Source organism: Musa acuminata, chromosome BXJ2-5 (genome assembly GCF_036884655.1).
Source record: "Musa acuminata AAA Group cultivar baxijiao chromosome BXJ2-5, Cavendish_Baxijiao_AAA, whole genome shotgun sequence".
In the NCBI taxonomy this organism is placed as follows: Eukaryota; Viridiplantae; Streptophyta; class Magnoliopsida; order Zingiberales; family Musaceae; genus Musa; species Musa acuminata.
Window position 1 is genome coordinate 4,718,940 of NC_088342.1, and position 19,451 is coordinate 4,738,390.

Consider the following 19,451-nt stretch of genomic DNA (forward strand, 5'->3'; position numbering starts at 1 on the left):
CTTGCTCTTTCTAAGAATCTGACCGTTGCAGCGTAGTCTCGCTGACAATTCCCAACCTCTTCTCTCTGGATTGCGCGAGGCGAGGACTCCACCCCTTATTTACTCGCCTTGTCGATCTCGAACTCGTCGATCTGCCCCTCCCTGCATCACCTGATGGCCGTCGCCGCGGAGTCGCAGCAAGAAGAGAAGGTGATCTCCGAGAATCTTGAGAACCCTGGTGTTCCGAACGATGATCGTTTGCTGAATTAGGGCTGTATCTTCTCCTTGCCATCAGATGCGCAATTCTCGTCTCTTGCGGCTTGACCTCGTTCGTGGAAATCTAGGTCTTCGAACTCGAACAAGGACTTTTTCTTTCTTGCTTCCTTTATGGTTTCTCCCTTCTGATTCCTGCTGTCGGCTCAAGCAAATCTAGGGCTTTTTTTTTTTTTTCTTTTTATGGTTTTTGATATAAGGCATTCTAGTGATACAGCCACAAGGCAACGGATTCTTTTGCTTGTTGTTAACTCGATATCGTCTGAAACATACCAATTACAGGGACTATCATCTTCTCGAGGATGGATTAGAAATTGTTGCTTTCTTTCCTGATCTTTTTAGGCGATAATTGTTTTGGCATGATATGGATTGAAATTTTCCAATCACATGTGAGATACGGAGCATCAGAGCTTTTGCATGGTTTGATCTCACAAATGGTTGCCTGTCACAGTCTCCTTCAAAGGCTTCAGCGGTAGAAAAACGATGGGCGCTTAATGACTTCGATATCGGAATGCCTCTCGGAAGAGGAAAGTTTGGCCATGTTTATCTTGCCCGAGAAAAGAGGGTATGAACTACAAGATTTATTTGTCCGCTGATTTAGTTTATTGGCTTCCTTGTCATACTAATAAGCATATCATATATGTTTGGTCTTTTCTCCTGCTGAAAAGAATAATCAAGGCTTGCGATTTTCATGGCATGAAGCTTGAATTTTGTTTCTATATGATCAATCCTGCTCAAACGCAACACGAAATCCCCCCCTTTGTTGTCATGGTGTGATATTTTTTTCTATTACAACTAACTTCAAGTATCGAATTGCAAACCAGAGCAATCATATTGTGGCACTCAAAGTGCTCTTCAAGAGCCAGCTCAAACAATCTCAAGTTGAGCATCAGCTACGGCGTGAAGTCGAGATACAGAGCCACCTCCGGCATCCGAATATACTACGCCTATATGGTTATTTCTATGATCAGGTTCAGCCACTTTTGGAAAGTGTTTCACTTTAGGAGTTGAACCCTGTTTTGCCACCTAAATTGACGTAGCCTTTTCTTTTCATTACAGACTCGTGTTTACTTGATATTAGAATATGCAGCAAAAGGTGAAGTTTACAAGGAACTGCAGAAGTGCAAATACTTTAGTGAAAGACGCACTGCCACTGTGAGTTCTTGTAAACATGCTTAATTATATTCATTTCTATATCAGCTTTACAAGTTATGCAATGAAAAATGCCTTCTAGTCATTACCTTCAATTTTGTTCACCTGATTTAGATGGTGTGTTGTGCATTAATAATTAATTAGATGGTGTGTTGTGCATTAATTAATTAATTAATCTGGACCTCCAATCTTTAAAATTACATGTGCAAATATGTTACATCAGACAAACTTTATGCTGATCATTTATGGTTATTTTGTTCATCATTCTGCAGTACATTTCATCTTTAGCACAAGCTCTGATATACCTCCATGGGAAGCATGTGATACATAGAGATATCAAACCAGAGAATCTTTTGATTGGACTCCAGGTAGATTCTACTTGTTCTTGTTACCTCAGGACAAAGTTTGAAATGCTTATGAAGTTGAACCTCTGTTCAGGGTGAGCTGAAAATTGCAGATTTTGGGTGGTCAGTTCACACATTCAACCGCAGGCGGACCATGTGTGGAACGCTGGATTACCTTCCACCTGAAATGGGTATGCCAACTTTTATCATCAGCAATTTCTGCTATAAATTTTGCCTCAAAAGTTCCTTAGGTGCTTTCCCTGCATTTTTTGTTTTTTTTCAGTGGAAAGTGTAGAACATGATGCCAGTGTGGATATCTGGAGCCTGGGCATTTTGTGCTATGAGTTCCTCTATGGGGCCCCCCCATTTGAAGCAAAAGAGCATTCAGATACATACAGAAGGTAAGCAAACAAGATATGCCAGGTTACAGATACCGTGCTTAATAGCTAGTACTGGATATAGTATCCTGTTTGTTGATCAAGAGGAAGCGCTTTTGCTTAGTGGCCTAGATTCTATATATCCTAAAGCCGTAAATTGCTTCCAAATTACCAAGAGATCTAATTTTAGATTTTCTTCATACAGACTTCTTTTCCGTAAGAAAATGAAGGATGCTCTTAAAGCAGTTGGATTATCCGTACCTTAGTATTGAGTTGGAAAACTCAAGTTATTGAATTTCTCAACTTTGTTAAATTTTATCATGTCAACTCTCATTTGAGATGTTGCTGATCATGATTTTTATTTTCTTGCATGTGCAGTAACTCTCTTTGTTTTTTCCTTCATCAACTAGCATAAAAGGTCCCTATCACTTCAAGGATGACAGACACCTCATATTTTTCAATGACAATTTTTAAGAGTTTGATACGTTGCTGTTGCTTCCATGTGACAGCTGATGTCCTAAACCACATAATTTCCAATCGTAGATATTAGAAGTTATGTTAACTAATTTATTCAAGTAATCTTATTTATGGGTTATCGATTATTTAGAAGATTGAAGTTACTTATGTAATACTAACGTTACCTGGGCTGTTCACATTGTTGATGTAGGATAGTAAAAGTTGATCTCAAGTTCCCCTCGAAACCGATTGTTTCTCCTGGTGCAAAGGACCTTATCAGCCAGGTGTTTGATGATCTTCTTATGTTTTTCCCTGCCGCCTTGTTTCGTTTTCAGAAACAACATAATACATATTTGATTTACTATCCTCAACGTGGGCATACATCCTATGCAGATGCTTGTCAAAGATTCATCACAACGCCTTCCTCTTCACAAACTGCTTGAACATCCATGGATAGTGCAAAATGCAGATCCTTCAAGTGCCTACAGAGGCTGATTACCACCGATTTGCATAAAGGAAATCTGAGCCAAGAGAGGATGTGACGCATTAACGACTAATGACCTCACCAAGGACAGCATGAATGTGAATCATTACCAACTTATACCTTCTGATGTGTATTGGCAGATGAATTTGTCTGCTTGTTTTCTGTAGGCAGTCTAATATCGCGTAGTCGAGTGTGACAAAGCTTTTGCTTCTCTTTTTCCTCTGAAACCTACTTCACTTCTCTTCGTTGCTTTTGACAATCTTGCAATTTGTAATTAGATTTAGTTTTCAGCAGACCATGAGTTGTGTGTTATCTCACTGTTTCTGTTGTCAACATTTGCCAGACAAACATTTGAAATTACATTGTCTTGATAGTGATGAGGTCTATCAGCAACGTTGGGAGCAATTGTTTGTGCTATATGTGGATCCTAGCCACTCTCTCGTGGCAAGTATTAGATGAGCCATGAAATCATTTTAAACATCTTATGACTAAGAAAGATTTGTCTGATGAAAGCAGCTTTCCAACGTCGGTCTCCGTTAGCCGCCGTCAATAAGAAAACTCGATCAGGGCCAATTAATTTCCAGTTTATTTATATATATATATATATATATATATATATATGTGTGTGTGTGTGTGTGTGTGTGGCCCGTGAGTGTATATATCTATACAGACACAGATATATGTCACGCTTTTAGTTATTGCCACCCACGTTTGTTACCCTGTGCGGCTGCTATCGTGGACCAGCGGCCTCCGCTTCCATTATTGGGGGATCGACCCGACCGCCAGCTCTAACCACCTCCATCCAAGCCCGAGACGAAAAGAGAGGGGAAGAGGAGAGGTGAGAGATCGCCGTCTCCCTCTTCTCTCATTTGGAGCTCTCGAGAAACCCTCCCCTACCTTGTCTGGGATCTCTGGGGTTTCCTCCCCAGATCCATTCCCATTCCCATTCCATGGGTACCGCCTTCTGTTCGGCGGGTTCGCCGTCCAATGGCGAGGGCGTCACCCTAACTCCCGTGGTATTGAACGTCTACGATCTCACCCCCTTGAACAACTACGTGCAGTGGCTCGGCATCGGCATCTTCCACTCCGGCATCGAAGGTGAGTTGGTGCTCCTCCTATCTTCCAAAAAAGTTCTCAATTTACTTTATTTCTTTCCAGTTAATTGTAGCGTGTTGCTGGAATTTGATGGATTGTTTCGGATTAGGCATCGGAATCTTGTAATTGATATCGAGATCGAATGGTTCAGCGGAACCCTTCTGATTTGCGTGGGCTATGTTTTATGAATTTGATTTTTTTTTTTTGCATTTTATTAATTTTAGTTTTTTTTTTACCTTTATTTATGATATAAAGCAACTAAATTTTATTTGGAGATCTTAAGTTTCATATTAATGTTAACATGTTGATGTGGAAATTGTCACTGGTAATAAATTTTCTTGTACTACGTTACAAGTACTCAGTTAACGCATGAAGTTGTAGATTGACAGTTTCATGACAGTAAGCTCCTTAAGCAACCATGCCTCATATGAAAAACCAAGTCTAGGATAATGTACATCCTTACAAATGTAATAAGGTTGGGCCAAGTCATCATTCCAACCCCTCGTGTGATCCTCTGAGTCATTAATGATCTTACTATGTTTAATGAATATTGAATCAGGATGATTTTTAGATATGTGACACCAGTGTCAAGCTTTTCCTGAAGAATCCAATATAGTTGAGATGTGGCACATGTATCTGTTGAATCTCGGATTTTGATGATAAAGTCAATTGTCATTTGGTTATCTAATCCACATGTGTCTGTTGGGAGATGACACTTTTGAGCTCCAAATTCAAATCAGTTGGGGGCCTATATAAACCCCACCCTTTCCTGCATGAAAGGATACCGAAAGCTTGTATTTATTCTGAGAATTTGAGAGCTTCAAAGTGTTGTAAAAGGCTAGAAGTTCTTCTCCCTCTTATCAAGATTCAATATGCAAATATACAAATTTAAAATGTTTTCAAGCTAAACACATTTCCTACTTTCATATTTGAAATGAAGGGTAGCTTTAGCCAAAAAGTCTCTCATTTTAACTACGATTAACTACGATTTTTGACATTGCTCGGAGATCGAGCTCAGGCGGTACCATCGCTTGATAGGGGCGGTACCACCGCTTGATTTCGCTCGGAGGCCAAGCTTCTGGGCGGTGCACCGTAAGATTAACTCCCCCTATCTATATGTCATACTTGAGATAAGTCATTCTTGAATTCAAAGCCTTTGAAAATAGAGGTTGCATCGTAAGATTAACTACGATTTTTGACACTTTTCCTAGCTTGAAAACAAATTATAGAAATGGTATCATAAGACTTTTTGTTTTCAAGCTAGGAAAAGTGTCAAAAATCGTAGTTAATCTTACGATGTAACCTCTATTTTCAAAGGCTTTGAATTCAAGAATGACTTATCTCAAGTATGACATATAGATAGGGGGAGTTAATGTTAGCTCCGTTATCAATTAATTGTCATCATCAAAAAGGGAGAGATTGTTGAATCTCGGATTTTGATGATGAAATCAATTGTCATTTGGTTATCTAATCCATATGTTGAGATAAGTGTGCAGGATTAACTACGATGGCAGTAAAACATGCAGCAGGTGTTGCGCCGGAGTCAAGACCAAGATCACGTTGCGGGTTCGAGAGTTCGACGGAACTCCGGACGGTCATCGGAGGTTCTGCGGGAACAAATCCGAGAAGTCCAAGAGCTTGCCAAAGAAGCTCGTCGGAACTCGCTAAGAGGATCGTCGCAAGTCCAGGAGTTTGCTGGAAGTCCGCCAGAGCATCACCAAGGGTTCGTCGGATGTTTGCCAGAAGCTCACCGGAAGAAGCGATTGACGCACCGGAACACGAGTTGCAGTATTAACGTCTTAAATGTCGTAGTTAGCATGAAGATTAAGTTAGGAATGAGAGGTGATCCCATTAACTTAATCTGGGGCCAATTGGGCCCTTGACAGACCCAAATTGGGCCGAATGGATCAGCCCATTCGGACCTAGATTTCCTGGCCGGCGGTGGCACCGCAAGGGTCGACGGTGGCACCGCCCAGAAGCTTGGTCTCTGAGCAAAGTCAGGCGGTGGTACCGCCCCTGTCAGGCGGTGGTACCGCTTGAGCTCGGTCTCCGAGCAGTGTCAGGCGGTAGTATCGCCTAGTTCTGGCGGTGGTACCGTCAGGACCCCGGAAATCCGGGAGATGACACTTTTGAGTTCCAAATTCAAATCAGTTGGGGGCCTATATAAACCCCACCCTTTCCTGCATGAAAGGGTACCGAAAGCTTGCATTTATTCTGAGAATTAGAGAGCTTAAAAGTGTTGTAAAAGGCTAGAAGTTCTTCTCCCTCTTTTCTTCTAAGTTTTGATCATTCAAGAGAGGAGTGAAAATCTCTAAGGGTTGTCTCTTAAGCCCGTCAAAAGGAGTAAAGCTGTAAAAGGGTGGCTGGCCTTTGCCTACTGAAGGAAGGCCTTTAGTAGACGTCGGTGACCTCATCGGAGGAGGAAGCCAAAAGTGGATGTAGGTCAAGATTGACCGAACCACTCTAAATCTCGGTTTGCATTTATATTCTGCTCTCTATCTTAACTGCAAACTACCTCCGTTGCTTTACTTCAACTATACTTTTGTTTGATCTTAAGTTGAAGAACTTTCCGAAACGGTTTTCATCGAAAATACTTTCATCGTACAAACGTCGTTTTAAACCAACGAAAGTTTTCCGCTGCACTAATTCACCCCCCCCCTCTTAGTGCTCTTGATCCTAACAGTATCATGGATATGTGTGTATATATTTAATAACTAGTTTGGCTGATTTTAACTTCACTTCAAAGGAGATACTGTGCAAAACTCAATTTTCATTTCTCATGTATTGTATTAGATGTGTAATACCCCAATCCAGTACCAGATCACAAGGTAAGCTTTACATCAATACCAAGTTACAATCTACCTTGAATTATCTTTTGAGGTATCACTCGCATAGTTTCAGGCTTGAGCCATGACAATATGATTGTGACAACGTCATTATATGTCAAAGTGAAGAATCAAGGAGTAACTTGAATTCATCTAAGATGGCTGGGAGTGCGGAATTCTGACACAATAGAGACTAAAATTTGAAAAGTTTGTGGTACTTATTAGGATATTATGATGGACCTAGATCATGGAGCATATGTCAGACACCATCTTGAATATCCATTTGTTATTAGAAGCAGATCTTTTTTTATATTACTTATTTGAAAAACTAGATCCAGACTTGAAATGATTCTAAACTGGGGCTTTTAAGTTCTGGTCCAACATACACCTTGTAAGAAGTAGTCATTTAAGTTAAATTTTGCATTGGACATTGTTTGCATTTTGCATGCTGTGACCTCTTGAACAGGAACAATTGCAGGCCAGGGTCAACCTGGTGTGGTCTGATATGGCTAATCTAGCTTTGTTGTTATGAGGGAACCATCCTAAGTTAATTGCAAACTGATGCTACAGAACTTGTGAAAAATAATAATTATCCTTTTAAAAGCTCATTCTTCATGAAAAGTTGTTTGTGATTGAGGATTGAGCTCCTCATTATGATATGTTCATGTGATTATCATTCACATTTAATTGCTTCAATACAGTCCATGGTTTGGAGTATGGATTTGGAGCCCATGATTTCCCTACAAGTGGAGTATTTGAAGTGGAACCAAAGACCTGTCCAGGGTTTCTCTATAGATGTTCCATTTTGTTGGGTCAGACAACTATGCCACCGGCTGAATTTCGCACATTCATCGAAAGCATTGCCACAGAGTACCATGGAGACACCTATCACCTGATTTCAAAAAATTGCAACCACTTCACAGATGATGTCAGTAAGAGACTGACAGGAAAACCGATCCCACAGTGGGTTAACAGGCTCGCTGGACTAGGTAATTTGGTATTATTTCAGTTTTATGTGTTTTGTGCCTCTAGAATCCAATTTTCATATTCTTGAAAGAGGCTTTTAATTTTAATGATCCAATTTGGCTTTTTAGGTGCCGTTTGTAATTGTCTTTTACCAGAAAGTCTCCGGTTGCCAGCTGTCAAGCAGATAACTGAGTACCAGGGTTTATCAGGTTTGTTAAGAAATCTGATCGAGATATCTATGATGTATAGAGAAAGATGATGTATATTAGGTGTATATCCATTCTAATAACCTTTTGTTTTTAACTCAGAGGATGGGTCGGAGTCCTTTTCAGTTGTCACCACAGCCACACACGATCCTCTAGAGAGTGATGATGCAGATCAAGACAGACATCTTTTGTCTGGTGGGGAGCTAAGCATTGTGAAAGAGCCTTCCAGGTGAAACTTTGTTAGCTATACTAAATCACTAGACGGTGCAGTATCCCTTGATTGTGGCCCCGTGGCACCTTAATATGTTTCTGTAATCTTGCAGCAACATGATTCTTTCTTACCCTGTTTGTATATTTGCTTCTATGGGGCTCTAGCCTTGTACACCTAGTGATGTTATTCTTGATTTTACTCTGTGATTTGCTAGTCATTCTTCGTCAGCTTTTGTTTTGGTGGCAGAATATGAAACTGATGTTTTGTGGAAGTGTCCTGTGAGAAACTGAGAATTTACTTTGTACTCACATCATTAGAAACTTTTTTCTTGATTGTTTTCAAATGTTCTTGGAGAAAATGATAATTCATCAGCTTATAGCAAATCCTCAGTTTTGACAAGAGTGGCACTTCTCTGGGCAATATGCAGGGGACTTCCCACGAACTTGAGGTATTTTGTAAACTGACCCATTCTTTGTTCTTTTCTTTGGATTCATAAATGCATACATTATGTCAAATTGAGTTATTTACTCATTCCAGATGACATGGTTCATAATCCATGTGTACTTTACAAGGACTTCAGTTCATTTTCCTCTCTGTTCATTGGCATGCTATATTAGTACCCTTGCAACAGATGTTTTGTCAACCTTTCTTGGCCGATGAACTATGAAGCCCTCTCCCTTAAATGTTCTTTTACTTGACTCATTCTTTTAGGGACAAATGAGCTGATCAAATAGCAGTGGCATGCCGAGAGTAGACACTGGTTCTAGACATGTTATTTCTTCCATTACTCTCTCAAAGTGCCCAGTCTTTTTAATTTATGTTGCTTTCAACTATTTCTTCTGCCTTGCTGATTGAACTTTTTCTTTTGCAGATGCAGATTTGTAATTGTTTCCATTTTTTCTTCCCACCCACCCCTGAGAATAAATCACAGCTAAATAATAGAACTGCAGTTTCCACAACCCCATTTGGTGGCCTTCATAGAGAACTCATCTCCAGAAACTAATCATTGTACGATGTAGAATTACATGCAGAGGCAATGTTATTAAATCTAAACAAGATTCTTAGTATGAGACATCCCCAATCCTGCCAGTTTCATATTTGTAAAAATTCCTCAGTTTTCCTTGTGTCCAACAGCCGTCTTTATTATTATCTTACAATTCAAGAACGTGTGCTGTTTCCAATTTGATATTGGTCTCCCTTTGTGATGAAGAAATGATGCAAAATTCTGCATTCTGATCTGATCAATGCTGTGTTCCGTGTATCAAGCAACAATGTCTTAGATAATAGTAAAACGTACATAGGATTTTTTTTATTGGGCGGACTGCTCGAAGAGATTCTTTCGATACTCAAGTTAATTTTAATACTCTAATTAATTTTAATATAGAGCAAAAATTTTAAATGATCGATTTCATATGAAATACATATGCGACATAAAAAGTCTTGATCAAAGCAAAACTTATTATTATTACTATTATTTATTTTTAAAATTATGTCCATATATATATATATATATATATATATATATATATTGATTAGTTAAAAACTGGGACCCGCACTTGATTAGGCGAGAGATGTAGACGGGTAGGTTGCGCAAGTGTTTCTCTTATCTCGTTACTATTTTTATCTTGTTTTGACGTGTCCAAACCACGTAATCCTGCCTTTTTTGTCGGGCCATCAACGATGGGATCCACTACGGACGACAATGATCAAATCTACACGCCACAAGCTGTTATGTCTTCGTCATCGTCACCGTCACCGTCACCGTCACCGTCGATCTCAACTCAGGACTACTCTCCACAATTCGTGATGCATCGAGGGGCTTTTCTGTAAACTTACTCCTCGCCGGGCGGGCCTAAAGCTCCGCTCTTTTTTCTCGCTTAGATCGCCGCCTAAATCGGCGGATTCCGCTTTTCGAATCGCAATCTTCTCCCTCGGGGGTTCCCAATCGATCAGCAACTCAGTCGACTCGATCGGCACACGATCTTGGAACGCTCGATCTGTTCACTGCGACATCGATCCCATGGAAGAGGGCTGCGTGTTCTCCCTCTCGTTGGAGTAGCTATTGTTCGAAGAATCCTGATTGAGCAGACGATGAACAAAATCTCAGTTTGGTGCCATTTAATTGTTTCTTATTTAGTAAATATTACTTGCATTAACCGCTAATCAGGATGAGGAGTTCTGAAACTGTACATCCGAAATGGAAACCATGCGTTCTTGCTGAGACGATTATATACATACAAGCAACTCTCTCTCTCTCTCTCTCTCTTTCGGGAGTTATTGATGGCGGAGAAAGCAAGATGGGGAAGCCTCAACCCCGAGAGCTCGCTTCTTCTTCCTCTTGTTCCGGGTCTTCGAAATTGGGATCTCCGGAGTCCACGGCTCCCTTCTCCATCTCACCGTACTCCGCCTTGATGTGCCTCTGATCGCCGGCCCATGTGAACTTACCGCCGTGCCCGCCTTTCTTGGGCTCGCCGTTCATGCCAGTGGCCGATCTCCGGTCCTTGCGCGCTCCCTGCTCCGACTTACCGTGGCCCCTTACCCCCTTCCTTTCCATCAGTCTCCCTTCGACTCTTCCTTCCACCCACCATTGCCTATTTATATTCATCATCGGCTCGAGTGCGTTGTCCGTGGGAACACGATAAGCAGGAGCGGATTCGGAGATCACAAGCTTTCGGACGGCCAGCGAGCTGTTCCTGTTGTTGGCGAAGCTTAGCTTGTTAATTCCTACGAGGAATCAGAAAGGCTGTGAGGATGGGTCAGAGAAGATGACGTTTACCGGAGAGGGGAGAGGATAAGAACGACGAGGTGAGCCCATAGGAACTGTCGATGGATCATTACAGCGCCATTGTTATGGGGTGGAGACAAGCACGGTGGGTTGGTCATGTGCTGTGTTCTGCCCTTACTTTGCTGAGGGGAAACAAACTAAGGACACTACTAACAACTTGCATCATTTGGATTGGAAGAGTCAGCAGTTAGGGTACATAAAAATTCTCAAAAATAAAATTTTTAAGTTAATAACGTAGTTGTGACCATGTAATTTTGAATGGTATCGTTTGATACGGACGGTACCGGTCCGACAATATATCGGTACGTGGACCATGGTTATCGGACGGATCATACTACAGTTCTATAATATACACTGTACCAATGTTATAACGATGAAGAAATATTTAAAATTATTTGGTACGTTGGTACTATACCGTACCAAACCGAAATAACGATACGATACGATATTGTTTATTTTGATTATGACATTTAGTAGCTCCCTTTGTTTAACGTCAAATCATACCTTTTCAGTATTAAGTTTTTCTTTTAATATTTAGCTATGCAAGATCCATCATTTCAGAATAATAAATGGGTAGATTTTAACATTTCCCACCATTCTTATCCAAAAAGATAGAGCTTTTTTTTCTTCTTTTCATATAATATCAGGCTTCATATTTACCTTTTCTGTTTTTCTTTTTTTTTTCAATTAAACACCTTGAGGCAGAAAATATACTGTTTATTTTGGTACAAAATTCCCTTCTCCAGCGTGAAGATAATAAAAACGAATAAATTTTATGCTTCTTAATTTATTTATATTATATTATTGAGATATACTCTATATTAATGAATGCTGAAGCATTCCTTATTAAGAAAGATATTATTAAGAAAAATAAATTATTATAAAATTATTATAATTATCTCAATATTTTGATATTATATTATTATGATTCTATCAATGATAAAAATCATGATCTCCTAAATTATAAAATAATTTAATGAATAATTTATATTTATTATTAATTAAAATTATATAATTATTATATTATTATATTATATATATTATATATATATATATATTTATATATATATATATTTATTTTTTTTTTCATACTCACTATCAATAAAAATTAAACAAATGATTTCTTCTCATTCCCCACATCAATGGCCCCAAGTCATTGAAGGGGAAAACTGATGTCATAGTCTGATGCTTTAGCACCACTCAAGTGAATTCGTTCTCCATGTTCTTCCATTATCTCTCATGCTTTTTCCAAAGGTCACTTTTTTGGCCCAGCCAGAAGACACTGATAACCTCACAGATCACACTTTCTAGTGGTCAAGTAAAAGGGAATAAGATGGAAGAAACAGGAAGCTTTGGACCCATTAAATCTCAAAGAGGCAAAAAGCTAGATTCTTGAGCACTACATATCTACCAACTCCCAAAACTCACCAGAGCTGCATCAAACCTTTAGCCTCCTTTTCACCGTCACCGAATACAAAAGCATTGCCAATTAATGATTTCACGACACAATCTTGTGTTGTTGCAAATCACTGAAGAACCCATCAATTCACATTCATCAGAGAACCCTGCCATCTCAAGCTGCTTTGCTGTTGGAAGGGTTGCAGAGGGCTCTGTTATCATTCAGCCACTGCAGACATACTGATGCTGATGGATATCTTGGAAGGACATTCTTAGTTCCAGTCTCTGTAACAGCTGCAGAACTCCACCGAGTGGGAGCGGGATGCTCTGTCGTTGATGCTTTGATAGATCATGGAGAATCATACAAGCTAACTTGGATGCATGCTCGCTTTCCTTAGACTATTTGAAAGAAGAATATCCAAACATCGTTCCAAGTCCCTCATGCTCTTGTTGGGGTCCTGAGCATGCAGTAGGGAATGGTGGATCGATTAATTATGGTTTCCCAATGGAGTAAGAGGATTTGAGAACAAAGTACGATGTAATATTTGTTGGATCTCAAAGGAGACTGCTTGGGACCAACAGGCACGGCAAAACATATCAGCTTCTCAGCCACCATCTCGAGTCAAGGAAGGAAACATTGTTTCGACATGGCTAAGTAAAGGTGATGTGGTAGGACGAACACACCATCACCCCCTCACCACCCACCATGTAAAGATGAACATAAAGCAAGACTCGACCTTGAATTGATTGGGGTGCCCAATTCAACAATCACATCAAGATTTCAGGACATGTTACACCATGATCCCTCACTCGCTTTAGGTGTTTGATGAGCTCACCTCTCTTCGAAAGCATAAAGCAAAGAAAGAATGTTTACACGACAAAAGAATAATAAATTGAAAGATCAATAATATAATACAAATCAGGACAGTCGTTACAATATTCATATAGTTCGTTGCTTGAGGGCACGAAAAAATTCAAATCCGAAAGTAATCAAATATATAGAATAAGACTCTTATAAGTTATTCAAAATCTCTCGTAAATTTTTTTTTTTATAAACTTGAGATAAATTTTTTTCAATCTTTAGCTTACAGTAAAATATCTTGATTCATATTAAGTCGACATGGCTTGGTTCAATCTTAAAGACACAAGCATATCCTGAAATTTATAGGGGTCATGAGAGGAGGTTGGAGCAAAGAGCAAACCTGGTTGACCGTGATCCCAAGGCATTGCTTATTTGTCAAAGATAGATTTGGTGTGTCTCGAGATGTGCCTTAGCCTCCTGAGGTCCTTGCACTAACGATCGGTGTTGAGGGAATGTTTCCAACCCAATCCCTCCAATAGTATAATTAGTTGAGAGATGAAAAATGATAGAGATGCCTCACCTTTTAGGCTTTGGGGGCCGGCTTTTATACTTGAGCGACCAATAAAGTAAGGCCGACGATTGATCAAGGTGCCCCTTATATCCTTTAAGTGCTTATTTATATCGATGGCTAGTGGGCACATTTCTCCATAGGTGGTGTCAGGGAAGGATAGGTGTGGGAGTGCTGTTTGTTGTTAGGGTTGGAGCCTATCTGGGATGAGCAAAGGATGGTTCCCTACACTAAGTATTCGAAAAGAGGGAAAAGGAGAATTAAGCCATGTCACCTGAGATTATTACCCTCTATCGTCGAGCATATAGGTCTTCTTGAAATTAGGGTTAATGGGGGTGATAGGCCGCTCGCGACAAATGACCCAAAAAGGAGGAAATAAAGGATAGGTCTTGCTGTCGAGGATTAATGCATTCTGTGGCTAGTTTGTGCGGCCTTCCCGAAAACCTCGATGGGTACGGGTCGATGGATCGTGCTCCTACCGACAGTCACAAGAGAGGGGCACAGATTCTTTTGCCTACATCATCACTTAACTTTTAACCTTATTTTGAAAGTAATTTTAGTGGTATTAGAATTTTAAAAATATTTGTCAACCTACATAAGTTTTGATGGTTAGAATTTGATCAACATATACAAGAAATTATTATTAAGTATTTATTTCACTTGAATAATTAATACTAATTAATATAATAAATCTTCTTAACCATTAATAGCTTGACATGTGACCACCATGCACATGATATCTTAGGTTGACATAAAAGAGATAATACCTATTCTTTTGGTTGTAAACATCAATCCAAAATGAATGATTGTGGGTGTACGGAATATTTTATGGGAGATTTTTTTTTATGTAATATAAAAAGTTATCTTTAGCATACTAATCAAGGTTAAATATTTTTTACTATTTTCACTTAAACATTCTCTATTCTTTTGGTTGTAAACATCAATCCAAAATGAATGATTATGGGTGTACACTTTAGGAATATTTTATGGGAGATTTTTTTCCTTTTTGCATGATATGAAAAGTTATCTTTTGCATAGTAATCAAGGTTAAACATTCTTTACTATTTTCACTCATCCACTTGGGGACTAACTTGAGCATCTAATAACTAGGTCAAGAAATCCATCGGCCTCGATCTTCATACAAGTCACACGAAACACATAAACAAATCTACCTTAGCCCTCAAAATAGCTTTAGACACCTCGATGGTCATCTATCCTTCTTGCGCATATGGATCTGAATCACGTTAAGCTAACTTGAATATTATTGATTTTTTCCTAATTTTTTGACACTAAAAGGAGGGCTCATATCATAGGAATATCATCCTATCGACCTACTCAACAAATATTCGAGCAAGGATGTTCCACCCCAACCTATAGCACCTTCACTCATAGGGGACAATGGTCAACTTTTTTAAACCTCGACACATCTACCTCGATGTAGAACTTGATGCAGTACTAGTATCTGTTGTTCAATGATCCAGACGTCCCTTCTCCAATGGTAACCCCAACCCACATGCTTGTACCCGTCCAGGTCTTTCTGAACCTCACTCAACAAATATAGGTGTTGACGGGAATTATACAAACTATCAACATGCTCTTACCCTAACTAATCCAATTGATGATGCCTCCAGCCCCATTGTTTCCCACAGTACTATCAACACATGTCGATGTTCCTTATGGGGTGCTCCAATGCCTGATTGTGGAGTTTAGCGAATCTTATCACCTGTAGTTCACCTTGCATGAGTACGAGGCACAATCAATAGATTCCAAATAAGGTATTCTTCGAGCATAGTTACAACAGATGGACGAATCATGGAGGATATACTTTGAGAGTTTTATCTGTCCAAAGGTGAAGATTTGATCGACCTCACTTTGAGTCAATCCCTGTTCATCCAAAAGATCCAAGAATAACCCATCCCTACCATCTTCCAACTGTCGACCTTAGAGGTATCTAATAGGGGTGCAAACCCGACTAAACACATCGTAACCTTATGTGCTCAAATATCCTTATATGACATATCGAACATCCTAATGTGTCACACCTTCTATATAGACTTGGCTCAAGAGTTGTACATCTACTTAAAGCCACTTTTGGTGAGCTTGTTCGATCGATTAGCCAAGGAGTTTAAGTAATAATTTGTTAGGAATGAATGTAATAAGCATTTAGTAGCGGGCCTCCTAAGACTTCGACAATGAGAGGAATAGATACTATTGGATCATCATCTAATTCACGATAGGGCTATCGGAGAAAGAGATTGTTAGGAAACCATAGAGAGTATTACATATACAGCAAAAAAATAAAATTAAAAACTGATTTTCTAAAATAGAATAATCAAATCATTATGCGAAGATCAAGAGCCAAAAACTCGAAAATAATAAAACCACGTAAATGATTGAGACATTATCACCTAGAAGAAATTGTATATCCCCCATTCTGCAGATCTTAGTCCGTGAATGAAGGAACTATTGCAAACTCCTCTCTAGCAATGATCCACAATGGATATGGTGATGATGCACCTCTTCTCGTAGCACGTCCTTTCCTCATGTTTGTACACCACCGCACCACAACAACCAAGGAGAGATTGGTCCATTTCATTGTCCTCTCACACCAAAGAGGGAGTAGTAGGGAAGAGATGAATGAGGTGATAATAATTATGGTGTGATTCCTTTAAGCTATAACTCCTATATATATAGAGAACCCTCGTTACTTGTCTTAATGTATCTTACCTTAATGAGTACTAGATCTCTATCCAATTATCTTGGATTAATAGATATTAGATCCCCATCCAATAATCACTATAAGCCTTATTGGGTTTAACCCAATGGATCAAATAAAATAGAAGCTTATTAGATATCTTATATTAAATTCTCTACTCGTCGCATCATCCACTATATGTGAGTGACCATTGAGGCCCAATATTGAGTTGGCGATGAGTTGCCTATGTCAGAACTCTTTCACTCAGAACTCCTTTTGACTCTATAAATTATTATTCTCATAGGAATTCACTCAACTTATCAACTATAGACGTACTATGCCACTATGCCATAGTCTCTATATAGTATAAGGGGATCTAATCCATTTGACATATATGCCCTCATTTACCATGTATCTATAGTCTCTCATCAATTTAATATCTCAAATATCATAAACCGAACATGGTGTAGATAGACTCATACAAAATCTATTATAATCTCACTTTAATTGGATTCTCCTAAAGAACTCATTCTCTTTTAATCCTAATCTCATACTTATCAGATCAAAATCCGATCGACCTTGGCCAAAGATTTCCTTGAGTGAGAACACATAAGATATTCCTTTCATGATATCGAAGAATGAAGTACTCAAACAAGACATCCTTGGTGTTTTAAGTTTAGTGATCGCATACATAATTGAGACCATGGAATTAATATCTAATGATGAGGTATTGTTAATCATATAGCATTGTGTAAGCAAATCATTCAGTGAACTTATTATCTAATGAGCACCTACACTATATCCTTAGTGTCCCCATACATGTAATTATGAGACCAACTACCTTCATCATATAGATGAGTAAATAGCATATCGATCTATCCGACTATTTCAATGTCCCTCTTGTATAACCTATGATCAGGAATATTTAATATCTATGTTTATAGACGAATTGGTCTTATTATCATTATTTTATCATGATCCAATTCTTATTGTACAACTTCAAGGATATCACAATATATTTATCATCTAATATAAAGTAAAAATATAATAATAATAATAATAATAATAATAATAATAAAAGATAGTACAGTATATCACACGTGCTATCACCTACTTGATTGGCTTGTAGGCCACTTGTAATTAATAGAGACACTATCGGAGGAAGAGACACTAACGTTCATCTACTGTCCCTCTTACAAACCTTCATGATGGGGCTTAGACCCTCTTAAGTATTTTAGTTATTAATAAAAAAAACCACCATCAATAGTACCTAAGACACTCCAGTATGCTAACCAATACATCATCGTCGAAGCAATAGTCTTAGGGAAAAGTATAGAATTATGCAAGAAATGCCCGGTGTGCACCTGTTGGGTCCAAGAAATGTCCAATGGCCTCTCCCAATATGAGTATTTCAACAGCACACAGAGTGCCCTATCCTAGGGTGAGCATCTAATAAATACCTAATGTATCTCTCTCAAGATGAGCATCTCAACAACACTTGATGTGTCCCAATGCACCCCACTTAAGGTGAGCATCTCAATGACACCTAACATGCCTCTTTAGGGTATGTAGCTAAGCAATAGATGATGTGTCCCTCTCGAGATGAGCATCTCAATGATACTTGATGTGCCCCTCTTGGAGTAAGCAATGAGTTTCCAAGAAATGTTTGATGCACCCTTGTCGAGATGAGCATCTCACTAATGCTCGATATACCCATCAGTGTAAGCATCTAATAATCAACTAAGACACAACTTGCAAGACGACCTCCTCAATGAGCTCTCAACCCCAACTAGGTTGAGCAACTCTCAATTTCCCTGGTGAATGATCAAGAAGTCCACCTTAGCGAGTGCCCAAGGTAATCAAGTTGACTAATTCCTAACCTAACCTCCTCGATGAGCAGCTCCTGACCTCTTCAGCAAACATGTGAGACATCCACCTTGGCAAGTGCTTGAAGCGACCAGGTTGACTAATTTCTAACCTAACATCCTTAACAAATACTTGAGACAACCACCTTAGTGAGCTCTCAACCTCCTTGGTGAGCGCCAAACTCGACCAAGTCTGGCCAAGCATATGGAATCCCCTTTGCTTTCACATGGTATACCTTAACTATTCAAAAGTTTTATTTTCGAACCGAACCTTTTTAGAAGATCTCTCATAGTACATCTTAAAATTTTTTTTTCTTTTTAACCTGATATAGAAAATTATCTTTTACATAATCATTAATATCAGATATTTTTGATTATTTTCACCCGTTCTTTTTATTACTAACTTGAGAATTAGAGGGATTCGATGGAGATATCTTTTACATTCGAACTTGATTTTCGTGCAAGTTAACCCTAAAGCACATCAATAAATTTATCTCAATCCTAGCTATAGAGATATCTTGATGACCATCTCATTTCTTTCTATGCATCATCGAATTTTCCCTTGACACTAATATTTACGTGAAAACTTCTATATCTCTTAAATTTTAAGGTTTAAAACATAAGGGATAAAAAAATATCCGCACAATGTACTGAAATGACAAAGGATTATGCTTGGCCATCAAACTGGGTGGGCAATAATGCTGCACAACCTTGTTATCTGCTGCCATTATTGCTGCATCCATGGACACCTTGTCCCTCTAATGGCAAGAAGACTTTGAAGGACAGCGTGGCTTTTCATATTCTGCAAGCCAGGTTGTGTGGCTGCACCACCTTATTCTCTCCCCCCATTATCTTTTTTACGAGACGGGTGGTGGTGGGGGGAGCTAATGGTCCTCCTCAATCGCCTCTCAAGACCCCCCTCCCCTCACAAAAGTGGAGTAAAGAGATCTCCTGCAGTTGATCTCAGAGC

At 39.1% G+C, this 19,451-nt stretch overlaps 2 protein-coding genes across 4 annotated transcripts; both read left to right on the forward strand.

Annotated features, from left to right (window-relative positions):
* Window positions 1-28: 28 nt before the first annotated feature.
* On the forward strand, window positions 29-3,451 carry LOC103984101 (serine/threonine-protein kinase Aurora-1). Of its 3 annotated transcripts, XM_065108149.1 has the most exons (10): window positions 67-189; window positions 275-323; window positions 704-817; window positions 1,077-1,223; window positions 1,312-1,407; window positions 1,677-1,772; window positions 1,843-1,939; window positions 2,032-2,149; window positions 2,793-2,865; window positions 2,975-3,451. In XM_065108149.1, the coding sequence occupies exons 3-10, from the start codon at window positions 764-766 to the stop codon at window positions 3,074-3,076; spliced, it is 783 nt and encodes a 260-aa protein (XP_064964221.1). In that variant the 5' UTR covers window positions 67-189; window positions 275-323; window positions 704-763; the 3' UTR covers window positions 3,077-3,451. The 3 variants fall into 3 exon arrangements, with proteins under 3 accessions (XP_009399803.2, XP_064964221.1, XP_009399804.2); XM_009401528.3 differs by lacking the exon at window positions 275-323 and having other exon boundaries at window positions 29-189; XM_009401529.3 differs by having other exon boundaries at window positions 96-323.
* A 318-nt stretch (window positions 3,452-3,769) lies between these two features.
* On the forward strand, window positions 3,770-8,595 carry LOC103984102 (deSI-like protein At4g17486). The gene is made up of 4 exons (XM_009401531.3): window positions 3,770-4,163; window positions 7,687-7,974; window positions 8,080-8,160; window positions 8,260-8,595. The coding sequence occupies exons 1-4, from the start codon at window positions 4,016-4,018 to the stop codon at window positions 8,388-8,390; spliced, it is 648 nt and encodes a 215-aa protein (XP_009399806.1). The 5' UTR covers window positions 3,770-4,015; the 3' UTR covers window positions 8,391-8,595.
* Window positions 8,596-19,451: the final 10,856 nt, after the last annotated feature.